General features: G+C 38.8%; 1 protein-coding gene and 1 pseudogene across 7 annotated transcripts in view; one reads left to right on the top strand and one right to left on the bottom strand.

Annotated features, from left to right (window-relative positions):
- RPRD2 (regulation of nuclear pre-mRNA domain containing 2) overlaps positions 1–17,821 on the bottom strand; it is a 92,709-nt gene extending 74,888 nt beyond the window's left edge. For 2 of the 7 annotated variants that reach the window (XM_054575296.1, XM_054575313.1), the window contains exon 1: positions 17,020–17,820. In XM_054575296.1, the coding sequence (XP_054431271.1) occupies positions 17,020–17,224 (205 nt within the window). In that variant the 5' untranslated portion in view covers positions 17,225–17,820. Of the gene's footprint in view, positions 1–17,019 lie in introns of all 7 variants that reach the window. The other 5 variants (XM_054575324.1, XM_054575329.1, XM_054575338.1 and 2 more) reach the window with 3 other exon arrangements.
- Positions 17,822–23,666: 5,845 nt separating this feature from the next.
- Positions 23,667–25,375, top strand: LOC129071767 (maspardin-like; annotated as a pseudogene).
- Positions 25,376–26,799: the final 1,424 nt, after the last annotated feature.

Raw genomic sequence — 26,799 nt, 5'->3', positions numbered from 1 at the left:
CTTTCACAAAACTCTAATACATAACCATGTCTGAAGGTCTTTCCTTTCTTGCTATATTTCAATTTCCATCTTTTATTAAACAGTTCATACACAACCGTTTTATATTTTGTATCTTATTCCAATAGTTTAAGTCTTTAGGGTTTTGTTTCTACCAAATCTCACTCTTGGTAGCTTATTTCCTTGTGTTTGGTAATTCTCTTTTATTGTGAGCTTATACTTTGTTGAATTTTATCAGTGGGAATTCAGAGAGCTGAACCAGAAAAAGCTTTCTCTCAAAATGTATGTGTATTTGTTCTGGCAAAGTCAGAGGTAGTAGTGACCTTGGTCCAATTTAACATCCTTCTCAGATGTGGCTGTGGGCCAAAGCCTTAGTCTCCCTTCAGTGCTAATATGGGTACTTGCCTTTGGACAACCTTGCCTTTTCTATTTGCTCACAGCTCATTGCTCCCTCTTCATTTTCATACAGAATATACCCTTAACGAGCTCCTTTACTTTTTAGCATACCTAGCAATGCATTAAATATATGCTTGTAGCCCTGGCTGAGTAGCTCAGCTGGTTGGAACATAATCTTGATATGCCAAGGTTATGGGTTCCATCCCCAGTCAGGGCACATACATGAAGCAACCAATTAACACATGGATGGGTGAAACAGTTAAGTCAATGTACCAATCTCAATCTCTCCCCACCCCCTGCCCACTAAAATCAATAAGTAAAATCAAATATGCTTGTAACCTTTTGTACAGAATAATTTCAAATAATTTACATAGATACTGCCCCCTCTAGGAGGTGAACATAACTTCCCACTCCTTAAATGTGAACTGGGCACAGTGACCTCATTCCAAAGTGTACAGTATGATAAAGGGTGAAAAAAAGAGTAACTTTATAGTGAAGAAACCTGACAAACACTGCTTAATCGAGGTGATCAACATTAGCATCATCAGTGATAAGTCATGCTGACAGTGTTGCCCTTGATACGACTGGCACTTCTTTTGAGGAAAACAAGTAAACTGTAGGGAAACTATAGTTTACTGGGTTTCAGGAAACTATAACCCAGCTAATCATGAAAAAAAATCAGACAAACCCATATTAAGGGACATTCTACAATATACTTGGGAACACAGTATGCCTCAAACCATTAGCCTAAAGGAGTCTAAAGAAACATGATGACTAGGCAAAAACTAAGGAAATCCACAAATAAAGTGTAAACTCTAGTTAATAATTATGTGTCAATATTAGTTCACTTGTTTTAACAAATGTACTAATTAATTTAAGATGTTAACAACAGGGGAAACTGGGTGCAGGGTATATGAAAACTCTCTATACTATTTCTGCAAATTTCCAGTAAATCTAAAGCTATTTTAAATTTATTATTGAAAGTTATGTTTGCTGCAACTGCCATAGGATTTAGTTGTATTTTTAGTGGAAGGATTCTGCAAAATATCTCATCTGTCACATCACCAAATACAGAAGCTGTCCATTCACCCTTACGCAGGACCTCCCTCCCCGAACCATGCTCCACTGAAACTCCTCTGGCAAACTTTCTCTTCTCTTAGTTTCTGAGGAATCACTTTACTCTGATCCTCTCGTCTACCTAGAACTCCTTTCCTTCTGCTGACCCTTGAAAACTCTTGGTGTTTGCCAGGTCCTTTCACTGGCCCTATACTCTTTTCACATCACTGTTCCTTGAAGTCTCATTCATTTCCTACCACTTAACAGTTCCTGAGTCTACATCTCTAGTCCAAAGCTCCCTTCCCAATACAACACAGTGATTATAAACATTTCTTAAGTCAGTCAGACCTAGTTTCAAAGCCCAGTCACTATTTCCAAGTGCACGACCTTTTCAAAATGCTGCTTTCCTCCTCTAATACAAAGGGATAATAATAATAATAACCTATTCAAAGGCTATTGTCGAGATTACACAATACATATAAAATTCCTAGGATAGCATCAGGTACATAACTGTCTATAGATGTTAGCCAATTTTAGGATTTTAGACACTATGTATAAGGCTAACTATCCACTAAACAACTCTTCTCAAATGCCCTCTAGACACTCCAACTCTGTATGTTCAAACCTGCTTTCATCATCTATCTCTTCCTTCTCTATTTCCTGTCACCCAAGACAGAATCCATGGAATCCATTTTCCAACCTTCCCTTTAACTTCATCCCCAACATCCAACTGGTCGGAAAGTTCTACCAAATTCTACTTTCTAAAAATCTTTGTCATTTGGTTAGGTTATTTTAATGGCCTCCCAACATTTCCCCCAACTATGCTATTTATTTTTAATAACCACATTATCAGTTTCAGGCATTGCAGTTTACTGTATTATTTTAAAGACCAAAATACAGTACTCTTGTTGGCATCAAATGCAACTTTGTTCATCTTTCTTCCCTACTTACTCACCCACCCCCATCCCTCTTAACTTTCACCACAAACATCTTATTCTATTTACTACTATTTGCAACACAGCTCAGAAAACTCCCCTGACTCATTCCCCTGTATCCTTCTTACCTCCTACATCCAGGGTGCACCTAAGGGAACAAACCCCCTTAACAAAGGACTTCTCCTTGGGTAGGAAAAGGATTTAGACCTCCATTAGGGCAATCTAGCTCAAGTTGGCCAAGAAAAATAGAGCGAAAGAAACTTCAGCAATTTTGAACTACTCAACAAACATGGTTCTGAAGGCACTGATGAGAGGAGTTAGATAAACTTTGACATCCAACCCACACAGCTGCACACCATTCATGGCAATTAATAAGGGTGCCTTAGGCAAACACACCATAGTGGAAGGAAGCAGCAAAGTCAGGAGCAGTTGATGATTTATTAGAATGATAATCTATGTTTAATATTTGTTTTTACAAATTCATATTTTTACTTAATGTTCAAGAATATGATAATTTTTAAATTTTTAAAAAATATTTAGTATCTGACCTCACTGATTTGATTTTGGTGTTTGAATTCCAAAAGCTTTCGAATAAAAGCCAAAATTACAACACTAGTGTTATGAAAATAATTTTGGTCCAGTGTTATAATCACTACTGAGTGTAGCTTTTATGTCTATACGTAGTTACTTCCTTTTTAACAAACTCTCCCCCTTCGTGTCTTAAAAATCTGCCTCTTATTCCTTCCCTTTGTCTTTTCCATCTTCTCTTGGCTAGTGTACATCTGCCTGTCACACCCTGCTTCAAATTTTTTACTTATTGATTTGAGTGAGAGAGAGAGAGAGAGAGAAGGAGGGAGGGGGAGAGGGGGAGAGAGAGAGAGAGAGAGAGAGAGAGAGAGAGAGAGAAACACCAATCTGTTGTTTCACTTATTTAAGCATTCACTGGTTGATTCTCATCCATGCCCTGACCAGGACTGAACCACAACCTTGATGTATTGGGACGACCCTCTAACGAACCGAGCTACAAGCCAGGGCTGCTTCTGATTCCTGGACATCTTTGTATTTGTGATGCCTTCTTTCACCTACCTCACATCTTTTGGGACAACTGTTTGCTCCACTAAGCCTTTCTTACTACACACAGACATAAATTGAATCTCTCTCTTCTTTAACTGGGGGTTTCCTAGAAAAACTTGAAAGCTTCCCAAAGTGTGTTCCATGAAACACTAATCACTTGCGATAGCTAGAAAAGAAAGGAATTCCATAGTCAAGTTTGGGAAATGCTGAGTATCTATCTCCCACCCCTCTTGGAAATTCAAGAAGCATTTTATTAAAGGTACTCAAGTCCAGCAGCATGAAAGGATGTTTAACTCTAATTTGGAAGTTCCTAAACTTTGGCAGTGAAATCCTAAACCAACTAGTTTTGGGGAGCTACAGTTGTACAAAGTCATTCTGTTATTTTTGTTCACTGCTGTGTTTTATTTTCTCTGTATCTTATCCACATTTGTCAGTTTACACATAGGTACTACACACTGCAATCTGAGATACCTAAGAAGGTAAAAATGAATTCTTAACCTAGTTGACCGATAAGAGATTTCAAAAGCTCTCATTTTTTTATGATCAGGTTTTAAGTCTTTTAAACAAAATAAAATGGGTCTTCTGAAATGTGTTCTTGATATGAAATTTTCTTCTTAAAAAAACTTTAAAGTTTAAAAATTTAAATAAAAATATAACTTTTACTTTATTACTCCAATTTTTAGAAACCCTTGTCTTTGATAGGTTATTTATTTTCGAAATCCAGCAATATTGAAGCTATTGCTGTATCTTTGAAATCCCTTCTTGGAGATGCATTTTCTTATTAGCATGATAACTGTAAAAACATGAAAAATTCTTAAATTCTATAAAATTCTGGAACTGCAAGATGAGCAGAAAATAATCAAAATCGATACACTGTTCTCTAATTAATGTATTCTCTGGACACTCAACAGTATTAACAGAGGCACTAAAAAAAAGTCCAGGTTCATTCTTTTGGATTATTAACCTTAAAATTTCACCTAGAGTATGCAAGATTAACTGGAAGAATTTAAAACTTAAGTAGACAGGCCTACATAAGTAAATCGAAGAAAGCTGTATAATCTTGACAGCAGCAATTCTCCAAGTGTGGTCTGAGGTCAGACTTAAGAAAGATTCATTCGTTAAGCACTTTCTGTGTTCTACACTCTCTTGAAGGTGCTAAGGATGTAGTGGTGAACAAAACTAATTCCCTGTTGTCATGAGCTTGACTCTAAACATGATTTAGAGGGCTCAGCCTCTAAAATCATGATATTTGAGCTAAGACTTGAAAGACAAGGACATCAAGGCAAATTTTTCATATAAAGTGGTAGTTTATAACAAGATAGTGATAATATAAATAGCAGTGTATTTTTCTGTCCTTATTTGGCGTAATAAAAAGTTGGCAAACTTAGGAACTCACCAGTTAAAAAATAAATGACTGATGAAACAAAGTCTGAAAATCGAGGGACAATATGCAGTATTAAGAAAACAGACAATGTATATATATGTACCTTGTAGCAACTTGATAAAGGTTATTTTATATTAGTAAGCAGTGGTTCTCAAACCTTTTGATTCCAGTATCCCTTTACAACTATGAATAATTATTGAAGACCCCAAAGAGCTTTCGTTTATATGGGTTATATCTGTGCTATTTACTGCTTTAGAAATTAAAATGAATTTTAAAATATCTATTAATTCATTAAAAATGACAATAATAAAACCATTACAGTTAAGTTATATACATTTTTATTAGAAAATAACTACATTTTGTGAAACAAATGTACTGAGAAGAATAGCACTATTTTACATTTTTGAAAATCTAACATCTGGCTTAATAGAAGACAACTGGGTTATCATATCTACTTCTATATTCAATTTATTGTTGTATATGAATTAATGAATTGTTTTCAACTCTGCAGTTCAGTGAAATCATCAAAATACACAGGCACACAAACTCATAGAAACAAAGAGTATAATGGTGGTTGTCAGGGGCCAGGAACTGGGGAGATACACTGATCAAAGGACACAAACTTCCAGTTACAAGATGAACAAGTTCTGGGGATCTAATGTACAGCATGGTGACCATAGTTAAAATATGGTACTACATACTTCAAAGTTCCTGAGAATAGATCTTGAAATGTTCTCACAGAAAAAAAATTATATGAGGTGAAAGAGGTATTAAATAACCTTACTGTGGTAATCATGTTGCCATATTATATATGTATCAAATTAGTACCTTAAAGTTACATAATGATATATATATGTCATTTATATCTCAGTTAAGCTGGAAAAAAAATAGGCACAAGGCTACTTGAGCACCATTATACTATATACATCACATTACCTAGAGAACACTACAAAATACCAATAAACTTTGAAAGAAGTGGAAAGCAGTCTAGCACTATGATATAATGTCGATTCTGGAGTAAAGACGGCTTTGATTTGAACCCTTGCTCTACTATTTACTATCTGTGCACCTTGAATAATGTACCTCACTTGTGCCTTCAAGAACTTCACTTATTATTATTCATCATATTTTTTATTATTTTGCCTATAACCAGTGTAGTTAATTTTACATATTCATCACTAACAGACTAAGTTATAAAAACCTCAAGAATTTTTACATTAAATGAGATCACAAAAGAACTCAATAAATATTAGGTATTTATTACTAAATCTATTAGTGATATGCTTGTGAAATTAACTACTTTAACAACTGGAAATTTAATAAAGTATATAATTAAATAACAACAAAGTACTTTGGAAGCAACTCAGGCTTTGACCCTATTGTATTTCTTTTCTTTCTCTCACTCATTCTATCTGCCTACATTTAAAAAAAAAAAAAAATCAAGCTACGGTTAGCCACTCTGAAACCAGGTATGTTTTCCTTTTCCTATGTTATAAATGTTCTGACAATTTTCTCAAAATAATCAATTAACTTCCCTGAGCTCCAGCGTATAAATTCTTTCAAAGATTTTATTTCTTTCTTTTTAAAGAGAGGGAGAGAGGGAGACAAACATTGATGAGAGAGAGAGAAACATCAATCAGCTACCTCCCACGTGTACCCCCTGCCCATGAAAGGCAACCTAGGTATGTGCCCCACACCAGGAACCCAACCTGCGACCCTTCACTTTGTGGCAGGATGCCCAACCAACTGAGCCACAATGGCCAAGGCATAAAATTTTTAAGTTGGGATAACTCACATCTTGAAGAGTTAATGTCAGGTTTATAGGTAATATATATATAATATATAGTAAATATGCTCAGTGAATAATACTTTCACTCCAACCAAAAAAGTGGTACCTCTTTTAAACTGTTACAGAATATAAAAACTCACATTATCACCCTGGCTGGGAGGCTCGGTGAGTTGGAGCACAGTCCCGTACACCAAAAGGTTATGGGCCCGATCTCCGGTCGGGGAGTATAGGGGAGGCAACTGATGGATGCTTCTCTCCCCATCTCCCCCCACAAAATCAATAAACATATCCTCAGGTGAGGATTAGAAAGAAAACCCTGATATTATCATACCTCCAGAACCGGTTTTTTTTTTTAATTGCAAACATGTTTTACTTTTTATTGACTGATTTTTTTAGAGAGTAAAACATCCACCTGTTTGTTCCACCCACCCACACATTCATTGGTTGATTCTTATATGTGCATCCACTGAAGGGCAAATCCACAGCCACGGCGCATCAGGATGATGCTCCAACCAACTGAGCTACCCTTCCCGGGCCCACAATTCAGAAATACTGAATGCTTGCTCCATGTTAAGACTTTGTATTGAGTACTGAAAAAGATGAATCACATGAAGCAACATTTAGTAACTAGGTAATAGTGACTGAACCCTGGACACAAGAGATCATCAATTTAAAATACTGCCTTACGCTACAGTTTTAAAACTGTAATAACGGTAAGGAAACAAAAATCAGCACCATACCCATTCTTGTTTTCTTAAAATTCAACATGGACTATTGTAATTCCCAACATTAAAAGATCTCTTCACCCTGGCTGGTGTGGCTCAGTGGACTGAGTGCCGGCCTGAGAACCAAAGGGTCACCAGTTCGATTCCCACTCTAGGGCACGTGCCTGGGTTGCAGGCAAGGTCCCCAGTAAGGGGCACGGGAGAAGCAATCACACATTGATGTTTCTTTCCCTCTCTTTCTCCCGCCCCTCCCTTCTCTCTAAAAATAAATAAATAAAATCTTAAAAAAGGTCTTTTCCCCTCGAACACTGCAACTTTTACTAAAGGGTAATAAAGAAATTCTCTCCCTCTGCTAGTGGGTACCAAAGGACCATCCAGTAAGGCCAAGTGAAACTATTGACTAAAGAGTCAAATGGAAGATGGAAGGGAGATGACAGAAAGGTAGAGACCACAGCCCAAATTTAAAATCAGCATACTAAACGTTTCATTTCTTTCATCAAAGGGCCTTTATTTTAATGTTTCTCTGTAAGAAAAGAACAAGAAGAATGAGGTATTTTTTAAACTGTCTTTATCTTAGCCAGAGAAACTTTATGTTCCAAAGCACAGATGAAATTTTTGCCTTTTTCCAAAAGGAGGAACTCAGTTCTACTGTCGCTACAAGATGTGCATTTCTCCAATGTCCTACAATTAAACAAAACAGCAACTATTTTTTGTTTCCTTGACAAACAAATGATAAACTCAGTCAAGCTGGTTTGTACAATGGCACTAAGTTCTTGAGAAATTTTACTAGGGTCTCTCAGCTCATTCGCTACAAATCCACCTACGGTCTTACATATAGTACCACCCTTCTGCATTTGAGAGACAAAGCAGCTACATGAAGAACATAACAACAGCTTCTGAAGTCTCCTAATGCTGGTAAAAAGGTTCACTTAGTATATATCATTGCAATAATTATAAGCTATAATTAAGGTAGTCCCATGTTTTTAAATAGTCAGGAAATATGGAAATTATTACCTGCATCTCTATGAACCCAGGACAATGGAATGAACTTTTTTAAAAATGTGATTCAGGAAGTATCCACAGGAAAGGGAGAGGAGGACCGATTATGCAACTGGGAATTATAACAGAGCTAATGCATAACTAATCCAGAATTGCCATTAAGCCTAAACCAAGAGTAGAAATATGAAAGAGATCAAAATAGATTTATTACTTCTTTGGGGAGCTGAGATAAAGTTTACCTCGAACCTCAAAAAGAATCTAAGCCAAGAACACATCACACCAAGTAAGCAGAAAGATGTAGCTAAGATACCAAAATGTGCCCTGGCCGGTGTGGCTCAGTTGGTTGGAGCATCTGCCCATAAATCAAAAGGTTGAAGGTTGGATCCCCAGTCACGCACATGCCTGGGTTGCGGGTCCTGTCCCAGGACAGGGCTCGTATGAGGCTGTCAATTGATGCTTCTCTCACATCGATGTTTTTCTCCTCTCTCAAATTGGTAAGCATGTCCTTAGGTAAGGATAATATTAAAAGTAAATAAATGAAATGAAATGAAATATTATGCCCCAGAGCCTTCTCTTGACCTCTTCTCCATCTACTCTTATTACTACACTTCTTTGTCTACACTTAATCCCTAGTGCGGTCATGTGCCACATAGTGACATTTCAGTCAACGACAGCCTGCACACACAGTTGGTCTCATAAGATTTTAATGGAGCTGAAAATTTCCCATCACCTAGTGAGATATCCATCACAATATGGTAGTGCTACATATTCCTCATTCCTCCTTTGTGGTGATGCTAGTGTAAACAAACCTCTTGCATTGCCAGTTGTATTGTATAAAAGTATAGCACATACAATTATGTACAATATGTAATACTTGAAAATGATAATAAACAAATTTGGTACTGGTTTATGTATTTACTATACTTTTTATCATTAGAGTGTACTCTTTCTACCCATTAAAGAGAAGTTTGCTGTAAAACAGTGTGCCATGTTACACCGGCAGCAGCCTCATACATCTGGTGTTTACTGCGTCTCCTGATTGCAACATTTTCTCTTGTGCTTAATTTAATCTTGTGTTGTTTTATAAATTTAGTGCAGCCTAAGTGCTCAGTGTTTATAAAATCCACAATCATGTACAGTAATGTCCCAGGTCTTCACATTCACTTACCACTCACTCACTGACGCACTCACCCAGAGCAACTTTAGGTCCTAGAAGCTCCATTCATGCTAAGTGCCCTATACAGGTATACAATTTTTATACCATATTTTTACTGTATCTTTTCTATGTTTAGATATACAAATACTTACCTCTGAGTTACAGTGACCTACAGTATTCAGTACAGTAACATGCTGTACAGGTTTGTAACCCAGGAGCAAGAAGTTCTATCATTTAGCCTAGGTGGGTAGTAAGTATACCATCTACGTTTGTGTAAGTGCACCCTATGACACTCAAACAATGACAAAAATCACGTAACAATGCATTTCTCAGAAGGTATCCCCATTAAGTGGTACATGACTATAGATCTCGTCCAGCCTGGTGGCTCCAAAGACACACTAAACTAATACCCTGGTGACTGATGCACAACTCTGTGAATATACTAAAACAACTGACTTGTACACTTTAAATGAACAAAGTTTGTATTTGTAAATTATATCTCAATAAAGATTATTTTAAATGTAGACAACCCAAATCTAATATATTCGAAACTAAATTTCTGATCTTCCTCCCCAAACCTGTTCCACTTAAACAGCATTCCCCATACCAGTAATTGTCAACTCTTCCTAATCACTCAGACAAGAAAAAGTCATTCTGTATTATTCTCCTCTCGTGCCCCATATTTAATCCATCTAGAAATCCAGTAGGATCTACATTCAAAAGAGATCTAGAATTAAATTACTTAGCACTTCCATGGGCCACAACCTCCTCTAAACCACCAGCATCTGATCCTAGGATTACTACAATAGCCACCTAACTGGTATACGTGCTTCTGTAGCAACCAGAATGACCTTTTAAAAACACAAATCAGTTCACATCACTCCTGTACTCAAATGGCTCCTATCTCATTCAGGATAAAAGCCAACATCCTTGTCCTTTCATTGTCTATAAAAGTCTAATCTCTGAGTTCATCTGCTAAGCCTCATTTTAACTACTCCTTTCCAGCCAGGAAAGCTTTCTTGTTCCTTAAGCTTACCAGGCACACTCTAACCTCAAGATCTTTGTATTTTTCTGTTCTCTTTGTCATAGAACATTCTTCTCTCACACTTTCATATCTATATTGCTTAATACCTCACTTTCTTGCTCAAATGTCACCTTCTCAGTGAGGCTTTTTCTTATCACCCAATTTAAAACACCCGTAATGCTCTCTAGCCCCCTTACATGTTTTATGTTTCTCTACAGCACTTCTAATATTCTTACCTCCTAATATATTTAATATTTTACTTATCTGCTGTCTCCCTTACTAGAGTTTAAGCTCTGTGAGCACAGAACATTTTCTCCATTTTGTTCACCTGCTATATCCGCAGTGCCTCACACAGTAGGTATTCAATAAATATTTGCTAAAAGAACTGAATGTAAACTAGGGGCTTATAAGCAAAATTCATCTTGTAACTCAGAATCCATCTCTAGTCCACCTGTATTACTCATTTGTATCCATATGATATGCGATTAAAAATCATTATGTCTGTGGCAGTACTGTCACACTCTACATGTCTAGCCTACATATCTCTGACAAAAGATGGATTATGAAGAAGATAGTTAAAAGGAATAGCTACACTTCAGAGGCTAAAGCTGCAGAAAATGGTCCTAGACCCTCAGATTTGTGGAATATCAAATGTAACAGATTGCACTCCCCATTGACCATTGCTGTACCCCAAAATTTTTGCCACAAAAAAAGTATTTATTATTTAACCTAAATATACCTCACATTCAGAGATATCTCTCTAATAGACAGCATTAATAACATGTTTGACTAGTTTTTCCATTTTTTAACTGAAGACATAATAAATGCCTATCAGAGCTTCAAATCCACAGAAGATAATCAGTTTTGCCACAGAAACAAAAACATACACCAAAAAAACACTAAGATTTAAAATCTCAACATTCTAGTTAACATATGTGGCCTAATCTTGAATAAATAAGCAGGTTATCAAAGGTCTTCTACATTGTAGAAAATATTTTATGACTAGACAGGTTGTCTAGAACAATGGCTCAGTGAACGCTGTAAATCAAGGATGCCTCGATTGAATCCTGGCTCCACCACTTACTAGCTCTGTAACTATGGGCAAATTACTCAACCTCTCTGTGAGTGTTTTTTCATCTGTAAAATGGGGATATTAATAATCCCCATTTGTGAGGAGGACTGAAAGAGCTGTGAGGACTGAATGAATTAATGTCTACACAATGCTTGAAACAGCACCTGACACATACTAAGCACTTGCTGTATGTATATTAGCCATAAAATTATTATCATCTTCATGGTCCAGCTAAAAATGACAAGGAATAAAATTGAGATGTTCTAAATTACATTATTGGCCAGAGAGTGAAAGAGACACAACTGCAGGCCAACTAACAAAAGACTGCTCAAACTCCTTCTATGTTTGTTGGAATTTTGGATTAATTTCCAGGTGGCTATTTCCGCAGATTACCCTTCAAACTCCAGAAGCTTCCACTGCCCACAGCCAATCCACAAAGGGGACATTATTTTTTGCTTTGCCTTTAATCCCAGAGCTGCTACACATATACACATACCCCCCACCCCATCCCGCACCTTCTATCCCTTTGCCTATAGCTTATGTAAATTCTTTCAAATGGCTTACACCTTTCTTCCCCCTTTTTGATATATGAAAACCCTTGCAAACTCCTGAGAGAGGGACATGTCGCTGGCATTTTAGACTCCATGCCCCAAGACCTGTCCTCTTTTTGGCTAGCAATGGCCTAACAAATCCTTATTTATCTTTAAAAATTTTTTTAAGTGTTTTATTAATTTTAGAGAAAGGAAGGGAGAAAGAGAAACATCAACGTGAGAGAGAAACATCGACTGGGTGCCTTCTGTACATACTCCTACCATAGATCGAACCACAGCCTAGGTATGTGCCCTGACCAGGAATCAAACCCCCAACTTTTTGGTGTACAGGATGATGCTCCAACCAACTGAACCAAACCAGCAAGGACAAACCCTTTCTTTTAAAAAGGCTTTTCTTTCCACAATGGAAGTTAAACTTTTTGTTTACACCATCTTCATGGTCCAGCTAAGGATCCCAAGACCCAAATTAAGAAACCAAAGCCAATGAGGAACTGCACTTTACAAATCCACTGCAATACATTAATCCTATACACAAAGAGGTTTTTATGCTAGTCCATATTTATAGAACAGTCTCTCTTATGGAAAAAAATACCACGTTGTACTGAAATTTGCTTCAAATGGGGAGGAAGAGATAGAACAAAAGTGATTGACCATGGAATTGATAATTAGTGAAGCGCGGTGAGCAGAAGGGGGGGAATATCATACTTTCTGAATCTTGAGCATATTTAAAGTTTGTACCAAAAATAGCTCAAGGGAAATCTTAACAGATATTCTGTTCTACTAATGATTCTACTTCCCTATATCCCCTTTTCTTCCAATACTCACTTAAATTCTCATAACACCTCCTATAAAATAGATCAATCATTCAAGACAACAGAGAGACATCATGAACACAGCTATTTTCCAGTTTGTTCTACGAGTTCCTCAGAGCACTTGCTAGTAATTCACTACAGAGAGGCAGATCCAATTCATCTGCCCTGACTGGGAATATAATTTCCACCACTGTACCCAAAACAAAGTTCTGCTGTACTTACTCTGAATACCCAGGATCTTAAGATTATCTTTTTCTGCATAATCATTACCAACATGAAATAATCTGAATGTTTTCTATACACAAGGACTTACGCTAGAATGCATGCACTGTCTTCTTAAATCTAAACTATCCTATGAGAAATAACTATCTCTACTTACAAATCAAAAATTGATGCTTCCATTTTAAGTACTTTGCACAGAGTCACCCAGGTATTAGTGATGGAATTAAGATCTGATGTAGTTCTAGTTTTCCATACTGATTCCCATTTTACATTAAAAATGGGAGGGACGAATGAAGTATAGAAATGATATTCTGGTCAAACTGCACATCAGGTCCCTCTACGAGCCATATCTTGAGCCTGCTGACAACCATACCTATTATTTTTTTCACTAACTTATACACATTTCCCTCTGATAGATACTAAAACAATTAAAGTTCTTGATTAACTATTTCACTAAATTATGTTGGCAAGTATTTACTGATTGCTTACTGTGTGTCAATCACTGTTCTAGATGCTTGAGGATACAATAGTAAAGAAGACATATAGCCCTGTCACCTAGTGGGAATAGAAAGACAATAAACATGGGAACAAAAAATAAGGTAATTTCATATACTGAAAATGATGTGATACAAAGCAATGGAAAAGACCACTTGAAATAAGGTCATTAGGAAAGGCCTTTCAAGGAGATAATATTTGAGCTTGGATCTAAATGATGAGGAGACAGAACTAGAAGTCTGAGAAATAGCAGTGTAGGAGGAACTTGTTTAGATCTTCACCCTGTTGCAATGGGATGCCAACTAGAGGATTTTAAAGTACAGGAATGGCATCTGTTTATGCTACAGAAAGAGCGCTTTAAAAAATGATGGTAATGAATGCTTCAGCCAAACAAATTAAGAGAAGCCTGAATAAAGTCAGTATGACCCGCCCACTTGAATACATCTTCAAGAAGCCTACTTGTCTTCTCTAAATTATTGCCTTTAAAAAGTGAACAAAAGTCTATTACACATTATGAAGGTAAAGAATAAAATAACTCTGGAAGAGCTAACATATTTACTTAAATTCACACTGAGGTCTAAATAAAAATTACTAAATAATGGGTGCCAGAAAAGAGAGAGAAGCAAAAGTGGCCATCAGGAAAATGGACAGAAAGGCTGCAAATGCCAGAAACATCAACCTCACAAGTTTGCCTAAAGCTGACTTAGAAACCAAACTCAAACTAAAATAATTCTAACTGTAAAGAAATAAAATTAAATGGAAAATGAGACCAAATGCATAAACTATTTTTATTGTGCCCTTTACCACTCTACTGAATCTCTCTCAAAAGTCTTTACTTACAAGATAGATGGTGTTTACTAAATGTACAGCTGACCCTTGAACAAATTAGTACCTTAAAGTTACTAATGTTACTAAAGTTACTAACATGGTTATGAACTGCGAGGGTCCACTTATATGTGGATTTTTTCAATAAATACTATAAATGTATTTTCTTTTCCTTATGATTTTCTTAATAACATCTTTTTGCCTAGCTTACTTTATTGTAAGAATACAGTATGTAATATATACAACACAAAAAAATATGTTAATCAACTATTTATGTAACCAGTAAGGCTTCCAGTCAACAGCAAAAGTTTGGGATAGTTATAAGGCTTCCAGTCAACAGCAAAAGTTTGGGATAGTGCTCAGGAGTTGGTATCCCTAACCCCCACATTGTTCAAAGGTCAACTTAAATACAAAACTACTACAAATTACCCCGAAGCATTTTAGAAAGTTAAGCTGCACTAGACCAAAGGGGTAAAAATCAGGTTTTTACAAAGCCAAAAGCACGTCACTAAATAAACTATACATCATGCACTTCAAATGAAGTACTGTCTTCCTAGAGCAATAATTTTTTCCCTCTCTTTAAGATATTAACAAAGGAAATAAATTCAGACACAATACCAACAGCAGAGGCAGAAAAATCCAGGCTCCAGTTTATTTCATTACTGTAATTGTCATTTGTAATCCCACAAGGCAGACATGAGAACCAAGTTATTCTTGCAAATGATGTAACCATACAGTTAAAGCACCAGAGCCCAAAGGTAGAAAATGTAAAATATTTGCACAATTTAGTATAAATGCTTTAAAACAGGAAGAAAAATATGTCCTCAGGCTCACATGAGCACTGCCTGCTACCACTGGTGTGCCAAGTACATTAAAAATAATCTTGAAAACATTTTACAAAGTTAAATGTGGCCATGGCCAACTGATAAGGTAGAGTCAAAACCTAACTCCACCATTTTACTGTGTAAACTTAAGAAACTTAACGTTTCTAAGCCTTAGTGTCCCTGACTGTAAATCAATGACTAAAAAAATCTATATCTTGAGTTATTTTAAGATATAATAAAATAGATATACTGCAAATGACAAGGGCTGGGCACATAGCAGATACTTAACGTGTTGATGATTTTTATATTTGATTTTGTATGTTCTACTGGAATAATTTTACTTCTTGGGAAAAAAATAACTTTGATCTGCTATTGGTAGATATAGGTAATCCTGTCTTGGTTCTACAACCCTTTCAGCAAATATCATTCAAAGAGCCACAAAACATCTTTCCCAACAATAACCTTATATATACAAATGATTTGAAGATGGGGCCTATGATTTTGCAAGTTCTATCCATCCGTTCCCTAAAAGGTAAACACAAGTCAAAATACTACAAAAGCAATGGCAGAAATGGAATAAAAATAAGAAGTGGTGACAAGCTATGGACAGGAAGCAACAAAGACCTAAAGTTCCAATATAGATGGATTTAGGATTAATAGGAGGCAGCAACAGTGACTTTTCCACACTTCCTCCTAAAGATATGAAATCTTCTACAAACAATCTATGCTTCCTGACAGTTTACTAGACCTCTTTTCTGTAGTAAGGCAGAAGAAAAAACTCCCCAATAAAGACAAAACAGTAGTAACTAGGAGGAAAAGGGTACTACATATACTCAAAAACCATATTTCTCCAACCCCCCACCCCTCACTAGGTGACACTTCAACTTACAAACTGGCATCATTTTGGTCAATAAATATTCGGATGCTGTTTTCTTCTGCTAAAAAGAGCTGCAGAAAAAAAGCACATTCCTTGGTTTCCTGTTTTATTGCCTATGAAACCAAAAATTCCTTAAAACGGTATTTTCAAGTGATTTTTAAAGTATTGATGATACTGATTACAGTTGCTTCCGGTCAGTATCAAGAAGTCTGTATTTCATTGCAGCAAACACAGGTACAGGGAAAACCCCGCAGGTAAGTCGCCTCGGCTCTAAATGGAGCTTATGTTACTCAACATTCATCCAGATAAAGCCCTTCTTATTACACATCACAAGTTTAGATCATTAGAAAATAGAGTGGTCCAATATATTCCAGCGAAATAGACTAATTTACTACTTCTAAAACCAGAGCTTGTCTGTCTTCAGGAAAACCAGAAATCCTTAACACGTCAAGGCCTATCTAAGAAACAAACGGACGCGACAATTTCCGTAAAGGTTCAGTAAGTCAACAAAACCTTACAAGGCTCTGAAATGATATAATGTAAGAATCTACAGATATGCGGCCAACGGCCCAAGGTCACACCAAGTCAGTGGCTAAAATATCCACGAAATGCTAAACCTCCTGCAATTTAGGAAAAGACTGGCTAGGAATGGAGTCTGGGTTTGGGAACGCTCAGGTCAAAGCTTTAATGTGAATGAACAGCCCCAACCAAATGCAGTGGCTCCATGGGAAAACCCCAAGCGATTCGGGGATTATTTCCTTACATTTCCCCAGGCTTCCCTTCCCCTAAGCACCCCCAACACTCACATCTCCGGAGCCACTTCATCCAATGGTAGACGATAGTAGTATGGTGTTTCTTGTTCTCTATACACCAAGACGACAGGCCTTGAATAGATTCCATGGTGTTGGTTACCGACTGGAATTTTCGATCCAAAGAGGACTCCAGAGCCCCTGACGAAGAGGCCGACGAGGAGGAGGCCTTACTGCTGCCTCCGCCGCCGCCGGCCGCCATCTTCCCGGTTTGCACTAGCGCTGCTGCTCCTCTGGCGGCGGCGGCGGCGGCGGCGACGGCGACGGAGGCGGGAGCGAGCAAAACAATCACTGCGAGTGCGTGAAAGCCGTAGGTGGGGAGGGAGGTCAGGGGGAGGGGATGGTGCACGCGCTAGGCTCTTCTGAAGGTAGGACGGGCGGGTCAGCTGCTGAGCACGCTGGTGGCTCCCACACGCTGCAAGTGGGGTGCTGCGGGATTCGAAGGTTTATCAGAATTGTTCAGGGGGTTGTGTTTAAACCAGTCAGTAATCAGAGAAGAATTTCGCAGAAAACAGGTCCAGTAAAGCCTTTTAAAATGCCTGATCCCCAAACCAATGGTTTTATATTCTTCGGCTCTACGCTAAGGCCCTTCCCCCACTTCTATCACCAAACTCCTATTAGGGCGGGCGTTAATATCTTAAATTTAATACTACCCGACTGCCCCTTCACTTGCAGAAATCTTTCTCGCCTTTAGATCCTCTACCACAGAAAAGGCCTAAGGCTACCTAGTCAGGATTTTTTTTTGCAACGCAATAGCAGCAAAGGGACAGCAACAGTATCGCGCACGCGCTGCTTAACCCCGCCCCCCCCGCTTCCTTCTTAGCCTAGAAAGCAGAGGGAGGCCGTGATGGCGGGGCAATCTGACCAATCAACGAAGAAGAACGAGAAGCGCGCGCAGGAACCCGCAAGCCTCTAGGGCCAAGGAGGCGCTTTGATGATTTCTGCGCGTGCGCAGCACATCCGCGAATAGCGGGCTGGGAGGAAAAACGGGGAGGGAAGGAGGAGTAGGGAGTTGGTCAAACTAAGGAGAGGTTGGGGGAGGGGGCTTCACCGCTCCGCCCCCCTCTTTGCTTCCTAGCGAAGTCTCACTCTTGAGGATTCCCGGCTCACAGAACAGGGCCAGGAAACGCCCACCAGTCAGCGGCCACTGTCACTTTCTGGGGACTGCAGCCGCCACGGCACTAATTCCTTGGGGAATCGACGCACGACAAAGTGGCTAGCAGCCATCTTGCCGTGTCTTCGCTGATGCGCATGCGCCAGCTAGCCATTCACTACGCAGACTCCTAGACCAAGCAGTGTTTTATAGTTCCCTTGGACCATACCATTCATAGCTACGTGACTATTTGAGTTATAGGTGGAGAAAGTAAATGAGGTGAAACAAAAATTTCCTCGTAAAATTTTCGACACGGGGAAAGGTTAAAAGGCAAAATATCGCACCTTCACCAGTTAATGACAATCTCACATTGCATAATACATTATACAACGTAGATTAACCATTCTATCACGTCTGTGATGCAAAACCTCTGAACAGATTTGGAGGCTTCCGTGACCCACTGAACACGTGCAATTATTATATTTTAATTATTTTATGTCTCCCCAGTAGACTCACGTTCCTTGAGGCAGGGAAACTTTTTTCTAGCTCGTATCTAGTATTCATTCATTCAACAAAAAGATGTTGAACATGTTGAATGAACCGTTCTAGATGTTGGAGAGTAACAACAAAACAGACAAAAGTCCTTCTTCACTCTGTGGCTCAGTGTTAGCAGATCATAAGCAAGCATATACCAGGGTGTAGTAGTAAGTTATGTAAAGAAGTATGAAAGGGTAAGGGAGGTAGCGGGTATCGTATGGGTGATCCTGTATAAGCATAGGAGAGGTGGTTTGGTAAATCAGAAAGATCTTTGGAAGAAAATGATACTTGGCTCTTAAAAATTTTTAACTTCCATGGCTGAAAGTCTTTTTAAAAAAGCGTTTATTAGGCCATTACTACAAAAAAGAAGACTAGTCTTGAGGCAGAGTTTAAACCACCACCAACATGACTACGTAAGAAAGACATGTCCAAGGACCTTGAGTTTTGCAAGCATTTTTGAAAATACATCAGATAGGGGGAGTAAGAAGTAAATCCTTCTGAAAGAATTTACTTGAGCTATAGACTAAAGGGATGAGAAAAGGCGAAGCTGGGATAGGTGCAGCAGAGTCCACAACAGAATCTGTAAAGCTCATGTGTAAACAAGAAGTGGAGGCTCCTGAGGTTCAAGAGCACCTGGCCATTCTCCCTTTTTACATAATCTGGAAATAGCCACCTGGAAGTTAATTTAATAATTCCAAAATACACCAAGTGTGAGCAGTCTTTTGTTGGTTTTACACTGCAAATATTAACTGATTAACCTCTTTTTGTCTTTTCCTTCCCGCCCCGACCCTTGGCCTTCTGTAATTTAATTTAGGATATCTCAGAATTTTCGCATTGTCAATCTGAATGTTGAGAAAAGAATAACCAAGCAGACATGGGGAAGGGGGAAGAACATGCTGGCAGAAGGAACAGCAAGTGCAGAGGCCCTAAAAATAGGAATGTTTTGACATATTAGAGAAAGAACAAGGAGGCTAGTGTGGCTGGAAAAGAGTAAAAGAGGGGATAAGCAGTAGACGTCTAAGAGGTGAAGGGAAAGAGTTCATGTAGGGTCTTACAGGCCACTGTAAGTAGTACTTTAGCTTTTTTAAAAAAATTTTTTATTGTTTAATTATAGTTGTCCCCATTTTTCCCCCATTGCTCTCTCCTGCCCTGTCCAGCCCCCCTCTCCCACATTTAGCCCCCACCCCTTGTCCTTGTCCATGGGTCCTTTATATACATGTTCCTTGACTTGACCCTTCCCCTTCTTTCCCCCGTTATGCCCTCCTCCCTCCCTTCTGATCACGGTCAGTTTGTTCTTTATTTCCATGTCTCTGGTTCTATTTTGCTCATTTGTTTGTTTGTTTTGTTGATTAAGTTCCACATAAGGTGAAATCATATAGTATTTGTATTTCACCTCCTTGCTTATTTCACTTAGCATAATACTCTCCACTTCCATCCATGCTGTTGCAAAGGGTAGGAGTTACTTCTTTCTTTCTGCTGTATAGTATTCCATTGTGTAAATGTACCACAGTTTTTTGATGCACTCCTTTAGTGATGGGCATTTACGTTGTTTCCAGCACTTGGCTGTTGTAAATAATGCTTCTATAAACATTGGGGTGCATTGGTTCTTTTGAACTGGTGTTTCAAGATTCTACAGGTATAGTCCCAGCAGCGGAATCACCAGGTCAAAGGCAGTTCCATTTATAGTTTTTTGAGGAAATTCCATGCTGTTTTCCACAGCAGCTGCACCAGTCTGCATTCCCACCAACAGTGTACTAGGGTTCCCTTTTCTCCACAACCTTGCCAGCACTTGTTTGTTGATTTGTTTATGATGGCCATTCTGAGTGGTGTGAAGTGGTATCTCATTGTGGTTTTAATTTGCATCTCTCTGATGGCTAGTGAGGCTGAGCATCCTTTCATATGTGTCTGGGCCCTGTGTATGTCCTCCTTAGAGAAGTGTCTGTTCAGAAGTGTCCTTTGCCCATATTTTAACTGGATTGTTTGTTTTCCTGGTGTGGAGTTCTTTATTTATTTTGGAGATCAAACCCTTGTCTGAGGTATTATTGGCCAGTATATTTTCCCATACAGTTGGTTCCCTCTTCATCTTACTGGTGTTTTCTTTAGCTGTGCAGAACCTTTTTAATTTGATGTAGACCCATTTGTTTATTCTTTTATATCCCTTGCTCTTGGGGACAGTACTTTAGCTTTTAACTCTGAGATGAGGAGCCCTTTTAAGCAAAGGAATTTTTTTGTTTTGTTTTTAAATTTATTGATTTTAGAGAGAGAGGAGGGGGGAGAGAGAGAGAGACATCGATTTGTTTTTCCGCTTATTAATGCATTTGTTGGTTGACTTGTACGTACCCTGACCGGAGATAGAACCCACAACCTTGGAGTATTAGCATGACTCTCTAACAACTGAGCTACCCAGCCAGGGCTTAAACACAGGAGTTTTAAGCAGAAGAATTACATGACGATCTTTTTAAAAGATCACATTGGTTGCTATGTTGGAAATAGACTGTGCTGTTTGGAGGTATGTTTGAGCTTCCTGAGTAGACAATGTGAGAAAAGCTCATCCTCCCAAGTTAAAGAACTTTATGGACAAGAAGATTTGATCCCTTTATGAATCTTGTGATAGATGAATGTGTAGAGATGACAACTAGTGGGCAAGAAAACAATATTGGAATGGTGGTAATACGAGGAAATAGTATTATGTTAGAAGCATTGGGACAAGTATGAGTGTGTTCAGCAGAGAAATCAAGCGCTTCCACATGTCCCCTCTCCTCAGCACTTGTTATACTACAACATAAAAATCAAGTCATGTACATTTTCATATAGAACTTTCGTTAAATAAACTTTTGTATTGGAGAAGAAGAAGGGAAAAGGGAAGGGGAAGGAGAAGAGAAAGAAAGAAGAAAAAAAGAGAAAAGAAAAAGTTAAGAATTTGACTTCAGAGCCACCGGTTAAGGAGGCTATTGGAGTAATCCAGACAAGGGAATGATGGCGGTTTGCACCACAGCGGTGAGAAAAAAGATAATGAGAAGCTGTGTCACATCCTGGATATATTTTGAAGGTAGAGCCAAAAGGATTGCTAATGGATTTAAGGAGAGTATAAGAAAAACAAATGAGTCAAGTATGACACCAAGGTTTTTAACCTAGAATAATGTTTCTCAAAAACTTTTTTCCCTTATTATTGGCCCTAAAGATTCTTTTTAGATATTTTTTGTAATCCTCTCAGTCCCCATGAAATTTTAATGCCACCAATATACTGTGTATATGTTTATGTACTATATGTATGTCTATCCTTTACACAAGAGTAAGGATGAAGCCTGCTCTTTTTATTCAATGCAGAGTTAAAAATAACTAAAATCTTTAAGTTAAAAATTAAAAATGTGCCCTGGCTGGGTGGTGCAGTTGGTTGAAGTGTCATCCCGTACACCAAAGGAAAGGTTTCAGGTTCAGTTCTTGGTCGGGGCACATACTTTGATTGTGGTTTCAATCCCCACTTGGGGCACATAGAGGAATCAACCAATTAATTCATAAGTAAGTGGAAAAGCAAGTCAGTGTTTCTCTCTCTAAAAATCAATCAGTCACTCTGACTAGTGTGATTCAGTTGGTTGGGAGTCATCCTGCCTGGGTTGTGTGTTTGGTCACTGTTGGGGGTACATGTGGGAGGCAGCTGAGGGGTGTTTCTCTCCCTCTCTTTCTCCCTCCCTTCCCCTCTCTCTAAAAATATAAATGAAATCTTTTTTTAATACTAAAATTAACAAAATATTTTAAAATGTTAAAGCTACTAATATTTAACTTAACTTTCTAAATATATTTCCTGAGTAAAGTTGAAAGTAATTTACTGATATAAATTGTAATAATAAATCACATATGCAAATTATTAATTTACACAAACATGTAATAATAGCAATATAATCATTTAAAAATATTCTACACTGTTACATTTCTACAATAAAATACAAACGAATAATCCAATTTAAAAATGGGTAGACACTTTTCTCAAGAACACATACAGATGGCCAACAGGTATATGAAAAGATGCTCAACTTTATTACCTACAAGGCAAATGCAAATTAAAACCACAATGAGATACCACCTCACACTGGAATGATTATTATCAGTAAGACAAGAAATAACAAGTGTTGGCTAAGATGTGGAGGAAAACCAACCCTTACATGTATACGATGCTGGTGGGAATGTAAATTTGTACAGCCACTGTAGAAAACAATATGGAGTTTCCTCAAAAAATTAAGAATAGAGCTACCACATGACCCAGAGATCCTTTTTCTGGGTATCTACCCAAAACATTTGAAAACTTTTATTTGTAAAGATATATGTACCCCTGTGTTCATTGCAGCATTATTCATGGTGCCAAAACATGGAAACAAGCTAAGTGTCCTTTGATGGATAATTGGGTAAAGAAGATGTAGTACGTATATACAATGGAATACTATTCAGCTGTAAGAAAGGATGAAATACTGCCATTTGTGACATGAATGGATCCTGAGAGTATCATGCTAAGGGGAAAAAGATGGAAAAGAACAAGAACTATATGATTTCATTCATGTGGAATATAAAGCAGAAAGCAAAAAATAAACAAAAAACCAAAAACACAACAGTGTGGTGGGAAGGAAGGGTGGAGGGAGGTTGAAGGGAGTAAAGAGGGTCAAATATGTGGTGGTGGGCACACAACACAATATACTGATGATGTATTATGGAATTGTACACTTGAAACTTACGTAATGTTGCTAACCAATGTCATCCCAATATATTTAATTTAAAAAACATTTCAAGCAAAACTGAAGCAATTGAAAAATTAATATTTTAAAAGTTTTAGCATACCTCCACTGTCTTTTGCACCTGCCAGTCCTGAGCACCCTGGCTGCTGGCCCCCACTAGAACCCAGCCACCGCCCAAGCCGCACTCCCTAGCCTGCCTGCTCCTGTGAGGGAGGGAAGAGCTGCCTTTGGGAGAAGAGAAAGGGGTGGTGGGTCACCCACGGCAGGGTTAACCTTCCTTTCAGCTTATGATGGGAGAAATTAAAGTCTTTCCTGATTATAACTGGTTTAGAAGTACGGTTCCCAAAAAAGATTATCATGAATGAAGATAGTGAGATATGGTCACTCTATGATGCAAGTCTCAGAAATATAAGGTGTTTCCTCATAGCTCTTCCCCCAGTGAGTAGGACTGCAAATTTATTTTTCCACCAGACTTTGACTGTATAGGGTTACCTATTTATAGCTTTGCAATATCCAGTTTATTGGGGCCATCTTGAATTCTGTGATGGGTTCATAAAATTTTGGACCATTACAATGGAATAAAATTCATCTTTTGGGGGCTTCTTTGGGAGGCTTTTTGGCCCAGAAATGCTCGCAAATCTCCCAGAGTCCATTCCCTCATCATCTACGATTGCTTCAGTGATATCTCTATCTTTAATCAAACTTAGACTGCAAACAGCTTTTGGATGATGCCATCATTTATGCTAAAAAAAAAAATTGTTCTTGGAAACTTTTCATCTGACCCAGTGGATCCTGTGATGACTGATGCCATTGATTTCATGATGGACAGGCTGGAAAATTTGGGTCAGAGTGACCTGGCTTCAAGACCTACCCTGAATTGTCAAAATTCTTATGTGGAACCTCATAAAACTCGGGACATCCCTGTAACCACTATGGGTGTATTTGACCAGAGTACACTTTCAAATGAAGCTAAAGAAGAAACATACAAACTGTATCCTAATGTCCAGAGGGCTCACCTTAAAACTGGGAAATTCCCCATAATCGTGCAGAAGTGCAGAGGTGAGTGAATCTTTATGTACAGATCCATTTGCTGCAATTCCATGAAGCCAAATACTTGGCCATGGACCTGTTGAGCCTCACCATGCTGCCACAGGAAAGGTGTTACCTGTCCCAGTTGCAGGAAGGATTTTGCTTTTGATGATGAGAATGTTAGTGTTGCTGCTGCTGCTGCTGCCCTGGGCCAGGCTGCTCCCAAGGGTGGAACCATGAGGCTGATATTTGAAGTGCAGCTGCAACCCCTGCCCAACCCATTCCAGCCTGTCCAGGAGCAACTCTGACTTTTGCAGAGCTACCTAAAGGGACCAGAAAGGATGGAAGAGGAGCTGAAGCACATAAGCCAGGAGCAGGTTCTCCTGTACCTCCTTGCCCTCCATGACTATGACCAGAATGCACAGCTGGATGGCCTGGAGCTGTTATCTATGTTGACAGCAGCTTTGGCCCTTTGACCTTCCCACTACCAACCTGGTGATCCTCATAGTGGACAAGGCACTGGAGACCTAGAATGTGAACGGAGATGGGCTTATGACCCCTGCAGAGCTCAGCAACTTCCAGGAACTTCCCAGGAGAGGCTTCTGGGCACTCAAAGCTCAAAGAGTCACTGGAGTCACAAGATGTTGGGTGGCAATCCCTGTTAGCTAAAAGCCCATCAAGACAAGAAGCCCAGGGCACCCTGGGTTCTACAGAAGAAGGTGGGGGACAGGTGCAGGCAAGAAGGGAGTCCTTAAAACCTGTACAGAAGGCTAGTGGACAGGCAGAGGCTGGAGGAGAAGTCCCAGGCCCTAGAGAGAGGGCAGGCTGAGACCCACTGGAGAGAAACAGAAGACCTTCCAAGGAAATACTGGAATCTAAGAACACTGCAAATGATTTGAGGTTCATGCTATTCAACTGGAGAATGATGAGACATCAACTGTGAGCATACAGGTTTGTACCCCTAGAAATCTCACTGGTAGAACATAAGCCCCAAAGGGTGGTGTGTGTATGTTGGGACAGGGGCCACCTACCTCTGTGTCACCTTCCTGGTTCCTATAGGTGGCAGGTCTTTCTGTACAGCTCAGGGAGATCCTAAGTTGAGGGGCAGCTTTAAGATCCACAGGACCAATAAAGAATCAAATGAACTTGAGAGAGAGAGAAAGAAGGTATGAACCAGAAGCATGGAATGGCCATTTTCTCAGATGGACCAGGAGAGGAAAGAGGGAGAGGAGTAGCCTTGTGAGAAAAGAGTAGGAATCAGGATTTCAGTGATGGGCATCTTGAGTTTGAGATATCAGACACATTAATGGCATTAAATATGTGATTCTGGGTTCATGAGAGAGGTTTAGTTAGAAGATATCAATTTAAGGATTTTCAGTATAGAGATGATCTTTAAAGCCATGAGATGGATGAGGTTGCCCAGGAAGTGAGTATAGGTAGAAAAAAAGTCCAAGGACAGACATATCAAGAGCAACTTGAAAAGGAGTAACATTGAAAGGAGAACCCAGAGAATAATGCCTTGAAAGCCAAGTAATGAAAATTTGTCGAGAAGAAAGGAGTAATCAATTGTCAGGTGTTGCTGTGTAAATTGTGTAACATGAGGAATGACCATTGGATTTGACAACCAGGTGGCTATTGGGGGTGTTTGACATGGGCTGCTTCCAGAAAGTGAAGTGATCAAAGAGAGTTCCAGAGAGAATTGGCGTAATGGAGATATCACACATATACAATTCTTTCACGAAATAAAATGGGAAACCTGTGCACCCCACCCCACCTTTGCACCCCCTCCTGTGCGCCCTCCACACATGTGTACCCCACCGAATCTGTGCACCCACCCACGTGGTCTTTTCCCAGTCCTAGGAAGAAAAAGAAAGAAAATGGGAACAGAGAAATGGAGCTGAAGCTGGAGGGAGGAAATGTGAGATCAAAGGATCATTTCTTTTTCTAAGGTGGAAATTAATTGCATCTGATGTAAATGATACATTGGGGGAAAATACTGATAAAGGACAGAAATGGGACAATTTATGGATTCATTTCCTTGAGAAGGTAGGAGAGGTTAGGGTCAAGTGATAGACCCACAGACATTTCCTTTCTTGCAACAGCAAGGTAGAGAATCTAGGTAAAGATTTAGGTGGCTTGGTAGATTTGCTGGTGAAAATGTGCAGAAATTCTCTCCAGTTGCTTCTCTTTTCTCAGTGAAATATGTAGGCCCTATAGAAGGTGCTGAGGAAGAACCCTCTTAAAAGACACCAATGATCCATTAATTGCCAATTCTAGTGCACTGATTACAGACTTAACTTTTACTTTTCTATTCCATAGTGTGACGTTAAGAGCAAGACATGTAGAACCAGACTGTTCAGATTCAGGCTCTGCCACTTGCTAGCACCAACTTCA

The sequence above is a fragment of the Pteronotus mesoamericanus genome, unplaced genomic scaffold, assembly GCF_021234165.1.
Source record: "Pteronotus mesoamericanus isolate MK-2021 breed Mesoamerican mustached bat unplaced genomic scaffold, CSHL_Meso_final contig_1108, whole genome shotgun sequence".
In the NCBI taxonomy this organism is placed as follows: Eukaryota; Metazoa; Chordata; class Mammalia; order Chiroptera; family Mormoopidae; genus Pteronotus; species Pteronotus mesoamericanus.
This window is presented reverse-complemented; position numbering and strand designations above follow the sequence as displayed.